The sequence below is a fragment of the Hyla sarda genome, chromosome 2, assembly GCF_029499605.1.
Source record: "Hyla sarda isolate aHylSar1 chromosome 2, aHylSar1.hap1, whole genome shotgun sequence".
Classification (NCBI taxonomy): Eukaryota; Metazoa; Chordata; class Amphibia; order Anura; family Hylidae; genus Hyla; species Hyla sarda.
Window position 1 is genome coordinate 39263321 of NC_079190.1, and position 13983 is coordinate 39277303.

General features: G+C 44.9%; 1 protein-coding gene across 1 annotated transcript in view; it reads left to right on the forward strand.

Moving 5' to 3' along the window:
* Positions 1-13983, forward strand: part of DYNC2H1 (dynein cytoplasmic 2 heavy chain 1) — a gene marked incomplete in the record, with an annotated part of 465550 nt that overhangs the window by 61124 nt on the left and 390443 nt on the right. Inside the window, 6 exon segments of the mRNA XM_056561585.1 lie at positions 1994-2121; positions 8609-8758; positions 9275-9480; positions 9755-9910; positions 11908-12022; positions 12268-12438. Coding sequence (XP_056417560.1) covers positions 1994-2121; positions 8609-8758; positions 9275-9480; positions 9755-9910; positions 11908-12022; positions 12268-12438 — 926 coding nt within the window.

The following is a 13983-nucleotide window of genomic DNA, read 5'->3' on the forward strand; positions in this document are numbered from 1 at the left end:
GTAGCTCCAGATTGGCCCCGAAGGTCGTGGTACGCCGACGTAGTCAGGCTCCTGGACGACGCTCCTCTGCGCCTTCCGCTCCACCCGGATCTACTCTCTCAGGGTCCTCTTTGCCACCCCAATTTACAGTCGCTGCATTTGACGGCATGGCGGTTGAGACCGCGGTTTTGGGTGCCTGTGGGTTCTCCTCACAAGTCATTCACACCATGCTCAAGGCTTGTAAGCCCTCCTCCGCAAGAATTTACCACTGTACTTGGCGGTCTTATTTTCGTTGGTGTGAAGCTCAGGACTTCTCCCCGGTGACCTTCTCAGTTCCCTGTCTTCTCTCCTTTTTTTTTTTTTACAGTCGGGGCTGGAACTGGGATTGTCTCAGTTCCCTTAAAGGTCAGGTTTCGGCCTTTGCTGTTCTTTTCCAATGGCCCCTGGCTTCTGATTCTCATGTCTGGACTTTCCTGCAAGGAGTGGCGCACGCTGTTCCTCCTTATCGGTCTCCTTCTCCCCCTTGGGACTTAAATTTGGTTCTGAGTGCCCTCCAGGGGGCATCCTTTGAGCCCCTTACAGAGGTGTCTCTCCGCCTCCTTTCTTGGAAAGTGGCATTTCTTGTGGCTATCGCCTCCATCCGGAGGGTGTCTGAATTGGCAGCTCTTTCCTGCCGTTCTCCGTTTCTGGTGATCCATCAGGACAAGATTGTTTTCCGGCCAGATCCTTCCTTTTTGCCCAAGGTGGTCTCGGCCTTTCATCTCAATGAGGACATTGTCCTCCCGTCCTTTTGTCCTGCTCTCTCTCATCCTAAGGAGCGCTTACTACACAAGCTGGATGTAGTCCGGGCTGTGGGCTTATCTCTCCATCACGTCTTCGTTTCGTCAGTGTGATTCCTTTTTTGTCCTTACGGAAGGTCGTCGCAAGGGACAACCTGCTTCCAAGGCCACCATTTCTAGGTGGATTCGGTCCGCCATTTCGGAAGCCTATCGCTGCAAGGGGAAGATTCCTCCTTTCAGGGTTTTGGCTCATTCCACTCATTCTGTCGGGGCATCCTGGGCTCTCCAGAATAGAGCCTCGGCCTCGCAGATTTGCAAGGCGGCTACCTGGTCGTCTTTGCACACCTTCTCGAGGTTTTACTGAGTTCATACTTTCGCATCGGCTGATGCTAGTCTGGGGGCGTAAAGTGTTGCAGGCGGCAGTGGATCGTCCGTCTGCCTGATTACTCATCTGCCTACCCAAGGGACGGCTTTGGTACGTCCCACGGTCTGTGTCCCCCAATGGAGCTGATAGAGAAAAGGAGATTTTTTAACACTTACCGTAAAATCTCTTTCTCGAAGGATCCATTGGGGGACACAGCTCCCGCCCTTTGTTTGGGTTTTTCCCGTTGGTTCTCTGTCCGAGGGTGTGTTCAGTTATGTTTTTCCTTTTGGTTCTCGGACAGTTTTGGGTTTTTCCTTGACCTATTGGTCTCCTCCTATTGCTCTGGAACTTAAACTGACTAGCTCAGAGCCTGAAGGCGGGTATATCCTGCTGGGAGGAGCTGACTTTTTTATTACCATAGTGTCACACTTCCTAGAGACAGCAAGATACACCCACAGTCTGTGTCCCCCAATGGATCCTTCGAGAAAGAGATTTTACGGTAAGTTAAAAAATCTCTTTTTTTTCTAGAAAAACTGAGCTGATTTCTTCCAGAAACAGTGCAATGTCTGTCCCCAGGTTGTGTGTGGTATTGCAGCTCAGTTCCATTTAAGTCAATGGAGACAAATTGTATTACCACACACAACCTGGGGACAGGTATGGTGCTGTTTTTGGAAGTAGTTCGCTATGTTTTTCTAATCCTGCATAACCTCTTTTAAGTTCAGAGCTTCTAAGTCATTTATATATTTTTGTACTCAAATTCTCTTGTTAAAATGATGGTGTGTGTTATACCGCAGTGCTTCTTATACGCTGATAAATACGTTAATTGAAGGTATTAGCGAACAAATCATTCTCCATGTACATCTCTCCTCAGCTCACCTACATGACATTGACACCTTTGTGTCCGATGGGATGGAGATATTGTCTAGCCGCCCTCAGACCGTCGAAGAAATTGGAGAAGCCAATATGAAACATGGAGAACTGAAACTTAAAAAACCTGAGGTGCAGATCTCTTAATGGTGTTAAACAATTGTAATCAATTAAAATTTATGATTTGAAGGGGGAGGGGCTGTATTCCACTTCAAAATTTTTATACTTTTGACTATTTCTTTCACACTAAACTGAATTATTAAATAATAATAACTCATTCCTATAGTCATATATTTTTTGAAGACAGACACCTGGCACATGCAGTTGTGCATTAAAGGGGTACTCCGCTGCTCAGCGTTTGGAACAAACTGTTCCAAACGCTGGAGCCGGCGCTGGGAGCTCGTGATTTCATAGCCCCGCCCCCTCAATGCAAGTCTATGGGAGGAGGCATGACGCCCCCTCCCATAGACTTGCATTGAGGGGGCGGAGTGTGAAGTCACGAGGGGGCTGGGCTATGACGCCACGAGCGCCCAGTGCTGGCTGCAGCATTCGGAACAGTTTGTTCCAAATGCTGAGCAGCAGAGTACCCCTTTTAAAGTTTAAGATTTTGTCAAATATGCATGAGGAGTAGGGAGACAGAGAGGAGAGCAGATACAAGGCAGTCTGCAAGGGTGAATCATCCAGGCTGTGTACAGGCACAATACACAGCTTATGCAGTAACTGTAAAGACTGTAGAAGCAAAATGAAGATTACTTTTTTTAATAAATGCCTGTGGAATTTTTTTTGCATCATAAGTACACATTACTTTTTACATTTTTTTTCCAAAGCCTTTGGAACCTGTCATCTGTTTTGTACTGCTTAAACTGTGGACAGCATGAAAAAGGTTCAGGGAGCTCTATCCCAGAAAGACATATCAAAACCTGCGCAGAGGAAAAGTTGACCCGTTGCCCAATTTCCTGAGACCTTTGTAAAAATGAAAGAAGCCTTTTGATTTCACAGAACTTTTCCTTTGCAACTTTACCCCGAAAATTGACTGCATCCTCTAGGCGAAAACAAGGCTGCGTTTAACACCTTTAACCCCTTAAGGGCCAGGCCATTTTACACCTTAAGGACCAGAGCGTTTTTTGCAATTCTGACCACTGTCACTTTAAACATTAATAACTCTGGAATGCTTTTAGTTATCATTCTGATTCCGAGATTGTTTTTTCGTGACATATTCTACTTTAACTTAGTGGTAAAATTTTATGGTAACTTGCATCCTTTCTTGGTGAAAAATCCCCAAATTTGATGAAAAAAATGAAAATTTAGCATTTTTCTAACTTTGAAGCTCTCTGCTTGTAAGGAAAATGGATATTCAAAATAAAACATTTTTGGGTTCACATATACAATATGTCTACTTTATGTTTGCATCATAAAATTTATGAGTTTTTACTTTTGGAAGACACCAGAGGGCTTCAAAGTTCAGCAGCAATTTTCCGATTTTTCACAAAATTTTCAAACTCGCTATTTTTCATGGACCAGTTCAGGTTTGAAGTGGATTTGAAGGGTCTTCATATTAGAAATACCCCATAAATGACCCCATTATAAAAACTACACCCCCCAAAGTATTCAAAAGGACATTCAATAAGTGTATTAACCCTTTAGGTGTTTCACAGGAATAGCAGAAAAGTGAAGGAGAAAATTCACAATCTTCATTTTTTACACTCGCATGTTCTTGTAGACCCAATTTTTGAATTTTTGCAAGGGGTAAAAAGGAGAAAATTTTTACTTGTATTTGAAACCCAATTTCTCTCGAGTAAGCACATACCTCATATGTCTATGTTAATTGTTCGGCGGGCGCAGTAGAGGGCTCAGAAGGGAAGGAGCGTCAAATGGTTTTTGGGGGGCATGTCACTTTTAGGAAGCCCCTATGGTGCCAGGACAGCAAAAAAAAACCACATGGCATACCATTTTGGAAACTAGACCCCTCAGGGAACGTAACAAGGGGTAAAGTGAACCTTAATACCCTACAGGTGTTTCACGACTTTTGCATATGTTAAAAAAAATTTTTTTTTACCTAAAATGCTTGGTTTCCCAAAATTTTTACATTTTTAAAAAGGGTAATAGCAGAAAATACCCCCCAAAATTTGAAGCCCAATTTCTCCCGATTCAGAAAACACCCCATATGGGGGTGAGAAGTGCTCTGCTGGCGTACTACAGGTCTCAGAAGAGAAGGAGTCACATTTGGCTTTTTGAAAGCAAATTTTGCTCTGGGGGCATGCCGCATTTAGGAAGCCCCTATGGTGCCAGAACAGCAAAAAAAAAAACACATGGTATACCATTTTGGAAACTAGACCCCTCGTGGAACGTAACAAGGGGTAATGTGAACCTTAATACCCCACAGGTGATTCACAACTTTTGCATATGTAAAAAAAAAAAAAAAAATTTTACCTAAAATGTTGGTTTCCCAAAAATTTTAGATTTTTAAAAAGGGTAATAGCAGAAAATACCCCCCATAATTTGTAACACAATCTCTCCCGAGTACGGCGATACCCCATATGTGACCCTAAACTGTTGCCTTGAAATACGACAGGGCTCCAAAGTGAGAGCGCCATGCGCATTTGAGGCCTGAATTAGGGACTTGCATAGGGGTGGACATAGGGGTATTCTACGCCAGTGATTCCCAAACAGGGTGCCTCCAGCTGTTGTAAAAGTCCCAGCATGCCTGGACAGTCAGTGGCTGTCTGGTAATACTGGGAGTAGTTGTTTTGCAACAGCTGGAGGCTCCGTTTTGGAAACAGTGGCGTACCAGACGTTTTTATTCATTTTTATTGGGGAGGGGAGGGGGGCTGTGTAGGGGTATGTGTATATGTAGTGTTTTTTTACTTTTTATTTTATTTTGTGTTAGTGTAGTGTAGTGTTTTTAGGGTACAGTCGCACGGGCGGGGGGTTCACAGTAGTTTCTCGCTGGCAGTTTGAGCAGCGGCAGAAAATTTGCCTCAGCTCAAACTTGCAGCCGGATACTTACTGTAAACCTTCGCCCATGTGAGTGTACGTTCACATTGGGGGGGAGGGGGGAAACGACATCCAGCTGTTGCAAAACTACAACTCCCAGCATGTAGGGTCTATAAGTGCATGCTGGGAGTTGTAGTTTTGCAACAGCTGGAGGCTCCGTTTTGGAAACGGTGGCGTACCAGACGTTTTTCATTTTTATTGGGGAGGGGAGGGGGGCTGTGTAGGGGTATGTGTATATGTAGTGTTTTTTACTTTTTATTTTATTTTGTGGTAGTGTAGTGTTTTTAGGGTACAGTCACATGGGCGGGGGGTTCACAGTAGTTTCTCGCTGGCAGCTTAAGCTGCAGCAGAAAATTTGCTGCAGCTCAAACTTGCAGCCGGATACTTACTGTAATCCTCCGCCCATGTGAGTGTACCCTGTACATTCACATTTGGGGGGGGGGGGGGGAACATCCAGCTGTTGCAAAACTACAACTCCCAGCATGTACGGTCTATCAGTGCATGCTGGGAGTTGTAGTTTTGCAACAGCTGGAGACACACAGGTTGTGAAACACCGAGTTTGGCAACAAACTCAGTGTTTTGCAACCAGTGTGCCTTCAGCTGTTGCAAAAGCTACAACCCCCAGCATGTACGGACAGCGGAAGGGCATGCTGGGTATTGTAGTTATGCAACAGCGGGAGGCATACTACTTTGGCTGGGGATGCTGGGGATTGTAGTTATGCAACAGCTGGAGACACACTGGTTTGCTACTTAACTCAGTGTGCCTTCAGCTGTTGCAAAACTACAACTCTCAGCAGTCACCGACAGCCAACTGGCATGCTGGGAGTTGTAGTTATGCAACCAGCAGATGCACCACTACAACTCCCAGCATGCACTTAAGCTGTTTGTGCAAGCTGGAAGTTGTAGTTACACAACAGCTGAAGGTACACTTTTCCATAGAAAGAATGTGCCTCCAGCTGTTGCTAAACCATAAGTCCCAGCATGCCCATAAGTGCATGCTGGGAGTTGTGGTGGTCTGCCTCCTCCTGTTGCATAACTACAGCTCCCAGCATGCCCTTTTTGCATGCTGGGAGCTGTTGCTAAGCAACAGCAGGAGGCTGTCACTCACCTCCTGCTGCTGCTTGATCGCCGCACAGGTCAGTCCCGCCGCCGCCGCCGTCGTCGCTCCTGGGGCCCCGATCCCAACATTAACTCCGGGGATCGGGGTCCCCAGCACCAGGGGTGCACGTCCCGCACCCGCTTACGTCCTCCGGAAGATGGGCGGAGCGGGTGCGGGAGTGACACCCGCAGCAGGCGCCCTGACATAATGACCCCCCTGGGCGATATGCCGCGATGCCTGCTGAACGATTTCAGCAGGCATCGGGCACCGGCTCCCCTCCGGCTAGTGGCGGGGGGCCGGGAAAGGACAGGACGTACTCCTACGTCCTCGGTCCTTAAGGACTCTGAAACGGGGGCGTAGGAGTACGTCCATTGTCCTTAAGGGGTTAAAGGGGTACTTCGGTGAAAAACTTTTTTTTTTTAAATCAACTGGTGCCAGAAAGTTAAACAGATATGTAAATTACTTCTATTAAAAAATCTCAATCCTTCCTGTACTTATTAGCTGCTGAATACTACAGTGGAAATTATTTTCCGTTTGAAACCCAGAGCTGTCTGCTGACATCATGACCACAGTGCTCTCTGCTGACATCTCTGTCCATTTTAGGAACTGTCAGAGTAAAAGGAAATCCCCATAACAAACATCTGCTGTTCTGGACAGTTGATTTAAAAAATATAAGTTTTTCACCGGAGTACCCCTTTAACCCCTTAAGGACCCGGGCTTTTTCCGTTTTTTCATTTTCAATTTTTCCTCCTTAACTTTAAAAAATCATAACTCTTAAAAATTTTCACCTAAAATTATATATAATGGCTTAATTTTTGCGTCACTAATTCTACTTTGTAATGACATTAGTCATTTTACCCAAAAATCTACGGTGAAACGGGAAAAAAAATTAATGTGCGACAAAATTGATGAAAAAACACTATTTTGTAAGTTTTGGGGGCTTCTATTTTTACGCAGTACATTTTTTGTCAAAAATGATACCTTATCTTTATTCTGTAGGTCCATACGGTTAAAATGATACCCTACTTGTATAGGTTTGAATTTGTATCACTTCCGAAAAAAATCATGAATACATGCAGGAAAATTTATACGTTTAAAATGGTCATCTTTTGACCCCTATAACCTTTTTATTTTTCTGTGTTCAGGGCGCTTTGAGGACTCATTTTTTGCACCGTCATCTGAAGTTTTTAGCGGTACCATTTTTGTTCTGATCAGACTTTTTGATCACTTTTTATTCACTTTTTTGTGGTATAAAAAGTGATCAAAAATGCGCTATTTTGGACTTTGGAATTTTTTTGCGCGTACGCCATTGAACGAGCGGTTTAAAAAGCGGTATATTTTTATAAATCGGACATTTCCGCACGCGGCGATAGCACATATGTTTATTTTTATTATTATTTACATAATGTTTTTTTTATTTTTGGAAATGCCGGGTGATTCAAACTTTTATTAGGGGAAGGGATAATTGAAAGGGTTAATGATTTTTTTACACTTTTCTTATGCAACATTATAGCTCCCATAAGGGGCTATAACATTGCATTTACTGATCTTTTACACTGATTGATCCATCTCCATAGGAATGGATCAATCAGTGTTTTCGGCGATTGAATGCTCAAGCCTGGATCTCAGGCTTGAAGCATTCATTCGGCGATCGGACAGCACAGGAGAAGGTAAGAGACCTTCCTCCTGTGCTACAGCTGTTCGGGATGCCGCGATTATACCGCGGCGATCCCGAACAGCTCCCTGAGCTAGCCAGGCACTTTTACTTTCGTTTTTAGCCGCGCGGCTCAGCTTTGAGCGCGCGGCTAAAGGGTTAATAGCGGGCGGCACAGCGATCAGTGCCGCGCGCTATTAGAGGCGGGTCCCGGCTTCACTATGACGCCGGGCCCGCCGCGATATGATGCGGGGTCACCGTGTGACCCCGCGTTATATCGCAGGACCGGGACCCATGACGTATGCATACGTCATGGGTCCTTAAGAGGTTAAAGGGTCACTCTCATTAAAACTAATTTTTGCTATTGCACTCCTTATGGTAAATGAAAAATATTTCTAGTATACTTTGTTTAAAAAAATATGAAGTTTTCTATGTTTTATTTGCACATTTTCCCCCAACTCATACACAGACTTTGGACCAAAGTCCGAACACAGGAAGTGCCGCCTCCCCTCCACTCAGCACTCCAGGCGGCACTTCCTGTGTTCGGACTTTGGTCCAAAGTCTGTGTATGAGTTGGGGGAAAATGTGCAAATAAAACATAGAAAACTTCATATTTTTTTAAACAAAGTATACTAGAAATATTTTTCATTTACCATAAGGAGTGCAATAGCAAAAATTTGGGGTACTCCAGCCCTAAGACATCTTATCAGGCACTGCCTTTTCTTTAGCGTGTTGGAAATTGCCTCTGTGATATTAAAAAACAAATAATAAAATAAATTCCATTGGTGTAATGGTCAGTGAATATTGCTGTTCCATCTCTTTAGTTCTTTCCCCAAACCACTGAATATTTATCTGAATTGTGTATTTTACAGATTCTGCCGTTGTTCAAAGAAGCTGAAGATAAAAACAGATTGCTGCGCTCTGTTGCAGGGGGCGGCTTAGACACCATTGGTAATCTCCGAGCAAAGTGGGATAAATTTGAGTTAATGATGGAGAGTCATCAGCTAATGGTGAAAGAGCAGGTATGTTACTGTTTCCTATTGTATGTAGGGGGCACATGTGCACATATCACTGCCCCTGGTATTGCAGTTTATTGTAGGTCTGGCCCCATTGGGATGGAGATTATGTATATTCCCGGGAAATCCATTTTAATTTATTCCTGGCTGAATCTTTGGTAATGTACATTTGGGGAAATGTCATAGTGTGCAGATTATCTCACCCTATTAAAGGGGTACTCCGCTGCTCAGAGTTTGGAACTGACTGTTCCGAATGCTGGAGCCAGCGCCGGGAGCTCATGACGTCATAGCCCCACCCCCTCATGACATCACACCCCACCCCATTAATGCAAGTCTATAGAAGGGGACGTGACGGCTGTCACGCCCCCTCCCATAGACTTGAATTGAGGGGCGGGGCTATGACATCACGAGTTCCTGGCGCCGACTCCAGTGTTCGGGACAGTTTTTTCCAAACGCTGAGCAGCGGAGTACCCCTTTTAATAGAATTTAACTACATTAAAACTTTTGTTGTTTTCCCCTCAGATTGAAATAATGAAGGAAAATGTGAAAACCAGGGTGAATATTTATATGCAAGAACTGGAGAAGTTCAAAGCCCGCTGGGACCAGTTTAAACCCAATGATGACATCATCGAGACTGGAAAAGAGGATGTTTTAGAGAAAAGTGCCCAGTCAATAAAGGAAAAGAAAATGGAGTTTGATGAACTTGAAGCAACAAGGAACAAACTGATGTAAGTATTAACAGTACAATACAACATACTAAAATACAACAACAATACAGTATCTTGAAGTGACTTGTGGATTTAAGGTACTTTCAAAATCCATAGTGAAGTACAGTATATGTGAAGGATGTTTTTGAAGCCATTTTCACATGTACATGATTTTCCCACTGTAGATTTTTAAATCCTCAGCATGACTATTTTGCAAGTTAATCCAAAATAATCTCCAAATCGGTCTTGGTGGTAAGATATTATTTTGTTTTTATGTTTCATTAATTTCTTCCAGTGAGGATTGTCTACATTTTGACCTAGAGGCTCCTGATTTCTCCCTTGTTGATGAAATACGTATTGACATTGAGGGCTGCACTAAAACATGGTCTTTATATGAGGAGTTTTATCAAGGATTTAATGAGAAGGCGAGGGAAGACTGGATCACTTTCAGGTACACATTGCTGCACATCTTTTTACATTGAACTTAATGGGGTATTCCTGCTTTATACATATTATCCCCTATCCAAACTATAGGGGATATGATACATGATTGCAGGGATCCTGCCGCTGGGGACCCCACGATCTCGGTGCAGCCTCCGGCATTCTGTGCCGGACACTGCCTCAGAGACGGGAATGTGACGTCATGGCCACGCCCCCTAGTGACATCATCCATGCCCCCTCCATTCATGTCTATGGGAGGAAGCGTGACAGCTGTGTACTTGCAGTCACGCCCCCTCCCATTGACATGAATTGAGGGGGTGTGGCATGACATCATTAGGGGGCATAGCTGTGACGTCACGTCCCCGTCTCGGAGGCAGCGCTAAGATCGCAGGGATCCCCTGTGGCGGGACCCCCCGCGATCATACATCTTATCCCCTATCCTTTGGATGGCGGATAAAATGTATAAAGACGGAATACCCCTTTAAGATAAAGCAACTTTGCAAAAGCTAATCCTATATATATATATATATATATATATATATATATATATATATATATATATATAATATTATTATTATTATACATACAGTGACCCCCCCCGAGGCCATCGCATGTCGATGTCAGCATCGACATAAGATGCTTTTTAATGTCGGGGCCATCGCATTAAGTGCTATCCGGCAGCGCCAAATGCTTAAGCTGCTGCCGGATAGCAGCTTAATGTTCCCCGTGTGGTGCGGTAAGTGTTACTTACCCCTCCACGATGCTCTGGGGTGCCCTCCGGGTCCAGCGCTGGTCTTCCGGTGTCTTCTCGGCCCTCTCCGATGACGTCAATACGCTGCTGCGCACGTCACCCAATAGGAATGGCGTACGCAGCGGCGTAATGATGTCGCTACGCAGGCCCAGTAAGGCCTTGCGGAAGACAGAAGAGGACCGGAGAAGACAGCGGAGGACCGGAGAAGACCAGGAGAGCCCAGCGGAGGCCGGGGATCACCATCTGGAGCGGTGGGGACACCATCTCGAGCAGCGGGGACAGGTGAGTACAGCTTCCTATACTTTACATTGCACGAATTCCTCAACATACGATGGATTCGACAAACGATGGCTCGTTTGGAACGAATTACCATCGTATGTTGAGGGACCACTGTATATAATTACAGATTTTTATATGAGAGGTCCCTGTGCAGATTTTGATCAGTGACTTTGGACACGACAGTTATTACTTGTCTCACTGTCACATTGTGACCCGAAAGTTACAACAATGTGACGCTGACCTGACCACTGTCCCCCAACGAATTAAAAAATAGGCACCTGAGTCTCCCGTAAGAATTGTGTGCCGCTGCTCCATTCTCTATGGTAGCTGCAATACCTAATGCATCTATGTCCAGCAGCATCCATATAGAATCAGTAGAATGGTGGCATGAACTGCTCTTCATTTTAATGGAAGACTCTCATCATGTGAGGGCCCCAGTGGTTGGACCCCCCCCCCCCCCCACGGACAGATACAGGTGATTTAAGGTATAAATTGTCCCTAATAAACTATACAACATACCAGATTATACAAAAAAAAGAAGATTGCAGCAGCAGACTTGGTCAAAAAATGGAGGCTCTTGGAGCACTTTTTGATCAAAACCTGTCCCTCCATCCACCACGCGGAGGTGGCCTCATTTTGGATGGGACCCTAACACAAATTCTGAGGCTAACACTCCTAACACTCACCTTTGTTGGGCATATAGCCTCTGACTGGGTGACATGCTGGATCCATTATCAATTTAAAACACCTCCGGTGAAAAAGGGGGAGGGGTGCACAGCTAAAGAGGGTGTCATTCCCCCTGAGTTGTACAAACAAGCAAAAAGAAAAATAGCAGCACAACTACCTAATACACGGGTGCACGCTGCTGTGGCAAATACAGAGTGTACAAACATACCAGATTACTTTACCCCTATTCTAAATATACAATATTTTTGTGTATAAACTAATTTTTTTCCTAACTTCCCCTTTATTCTCAGGATCAAATATTACAGTTTTGAAGAATTTCTCCTCTCCTGGCACGACAGACTGAGAAAAATGGAAGAACATACCATGATGTCTGTGAAACTTCAGACAGAAATTGACAAATACAAGGTACAACATTATGTACAGTGTGATGATTGTAAAAGTATGCTACAAAATACACACTACAAGGGCATTGAGATATGCTTTCTTGCAGGATAATGCTGTAAAATAACAAAATACACTATACTCGCCTTGCTGGATCGAGCGCTGGTGCTCCAGTCCATCCTGGTGCCTGTGTTCTGTATAAAAAAAAAAAAGGTTTTTATGATGCATTTGATATGTTACATTTGTAGATCTCTGTGTATTTAACATAGATGGTGGTTCCTGTCCTGAAGTATGTACGCGGCGAGCACCTTTCCCAAGATCACTGGCTAGACCTCTTCAGGCTTCTTGGACTTCCCAAGGGAACTACATTGGAAAAGTTACTCTTTGCAGATCTGCTGAAAGTTGCTGATGTGATCATATCCAAAGCATCTGAACTTAAAGTAAGTTTCCCTCTTTATTCCTGAATTATTGAGATTTTTCATTTATTTGTCATCTGGTGTGGAATTTTGTTTCTATTTTTTTTTATTGGGAAAACATTTAATAGAGTGAATCATGAAAATCTTTTTTGGGACTGATTAAGGCACATATAGAAAAAAGAAGGTTGCAGCAGCACTCTTGGTCAAAAAATGGAGGCTCTTAGCGGAGGTGGCCTCATTTCGCATGTCACCCAGTCAGAGGCCATATGCCCAGCAGAGGTGAGTGAAAAGAGTGTTAGTATCCCATCCAAAATGAAGCCACCTCCACGTGGTGGATGGGGGACACGTTTTGATCAAATAGTGCGCTAAGAGCCTCCATTTTTTGACCAAGTGCTGTTGCAACCTTTTTGTATACTTTGTATTTGCCACAGCAGCGTGCACCCGTGTATTAGTTAGTTTTGCTGGCTATTTTTCTTTTCTCTATCGGCTCCATTGGGGGACACAGACCATGGGGTGTATGCTGCTGTCACTAGGAGGCTTGACACTATGGCAACAAGAAAAGTCGGCTCCTCCCAGCAGGGTATATTCGCCCACAGGCACCTGAGGTAATCAGTTTTAGCTTAGTGTCTTAAGGAGGTGGACATGGTCTGGAGTTCTCCCCAGACCAGGTCTCATATTTTTTTATTTTCCTAGGTTTAGGAGACAGTCTTGTCAGTACCTTCTATGGTGGCTTTGTTTCCCCCCTGCTTTTTCGGGGGCGTTCCTTCCTGCCCCTCCCTGCCAGTCTGTGGGGCTGAGGAGGTGTTTTCAAGGACCGGCCGGTCTGGGGCCTTGGCCCCCTCGAGAAGCCCTTTTCCCCTTAAACATGTTGGGGCCTAGGGCAATCCTTTCTTTGCTTAATTCTTGGGAAATTCCCTTTTAGGCGGAACTCAGGTTTCTCTGGGATGTGGTCTTTCTCAGCCGGTCCTCAGCCGTCTAAGGCGAGTGGTCCCTACATCTGGAGGTGTTTGCAGTGATCTGCAACCTCTGGGGTGCTCCAGGCGTGGACCTCTGCACGTCCCACCACAACCAAGCGTTTCTCTCTTGGTTGGGCTTTGCCCTACCTTATCTGTTTATTGGTCGGGCTTTGCCCTACCTTATCTGTTTCCTCCCCCTCCTCTCTTTCCGGGGTCCTGAGGAAACGCCCAGCAGAGGGCGTTCCTGCCATTCTCGTGGCCTCTGCATCTTCTCTATGGTCCAGACCTCCTATATCAGGTCTCCTGTGCCACCCCTATTAGCCGTCTCTGCTTTTGACGGCGTGGTGGTTGAGACAGCGGTTCTGAGGACCCGCGGTTTCTCTTCCCAAGTGGTTCGCACCATGCTGAGGGCTCACAAGCCTTCCTCTGCAAAGATTTACCACCATACCTGACGGTCTTATTTCTGTTGGTGTGAAACTCAGCCTTTTTCTCCGGTCTCCTTATTGCTCTTCCCTCTGTTAGGAGGGTGTCAGAGCTGGCAGCTCTCTTGCCGTTCTCCCTTCCTGGTTGTATACCAGGACAAGTTGTTTTGTTTTCAGGTAAGGTCTGTCCT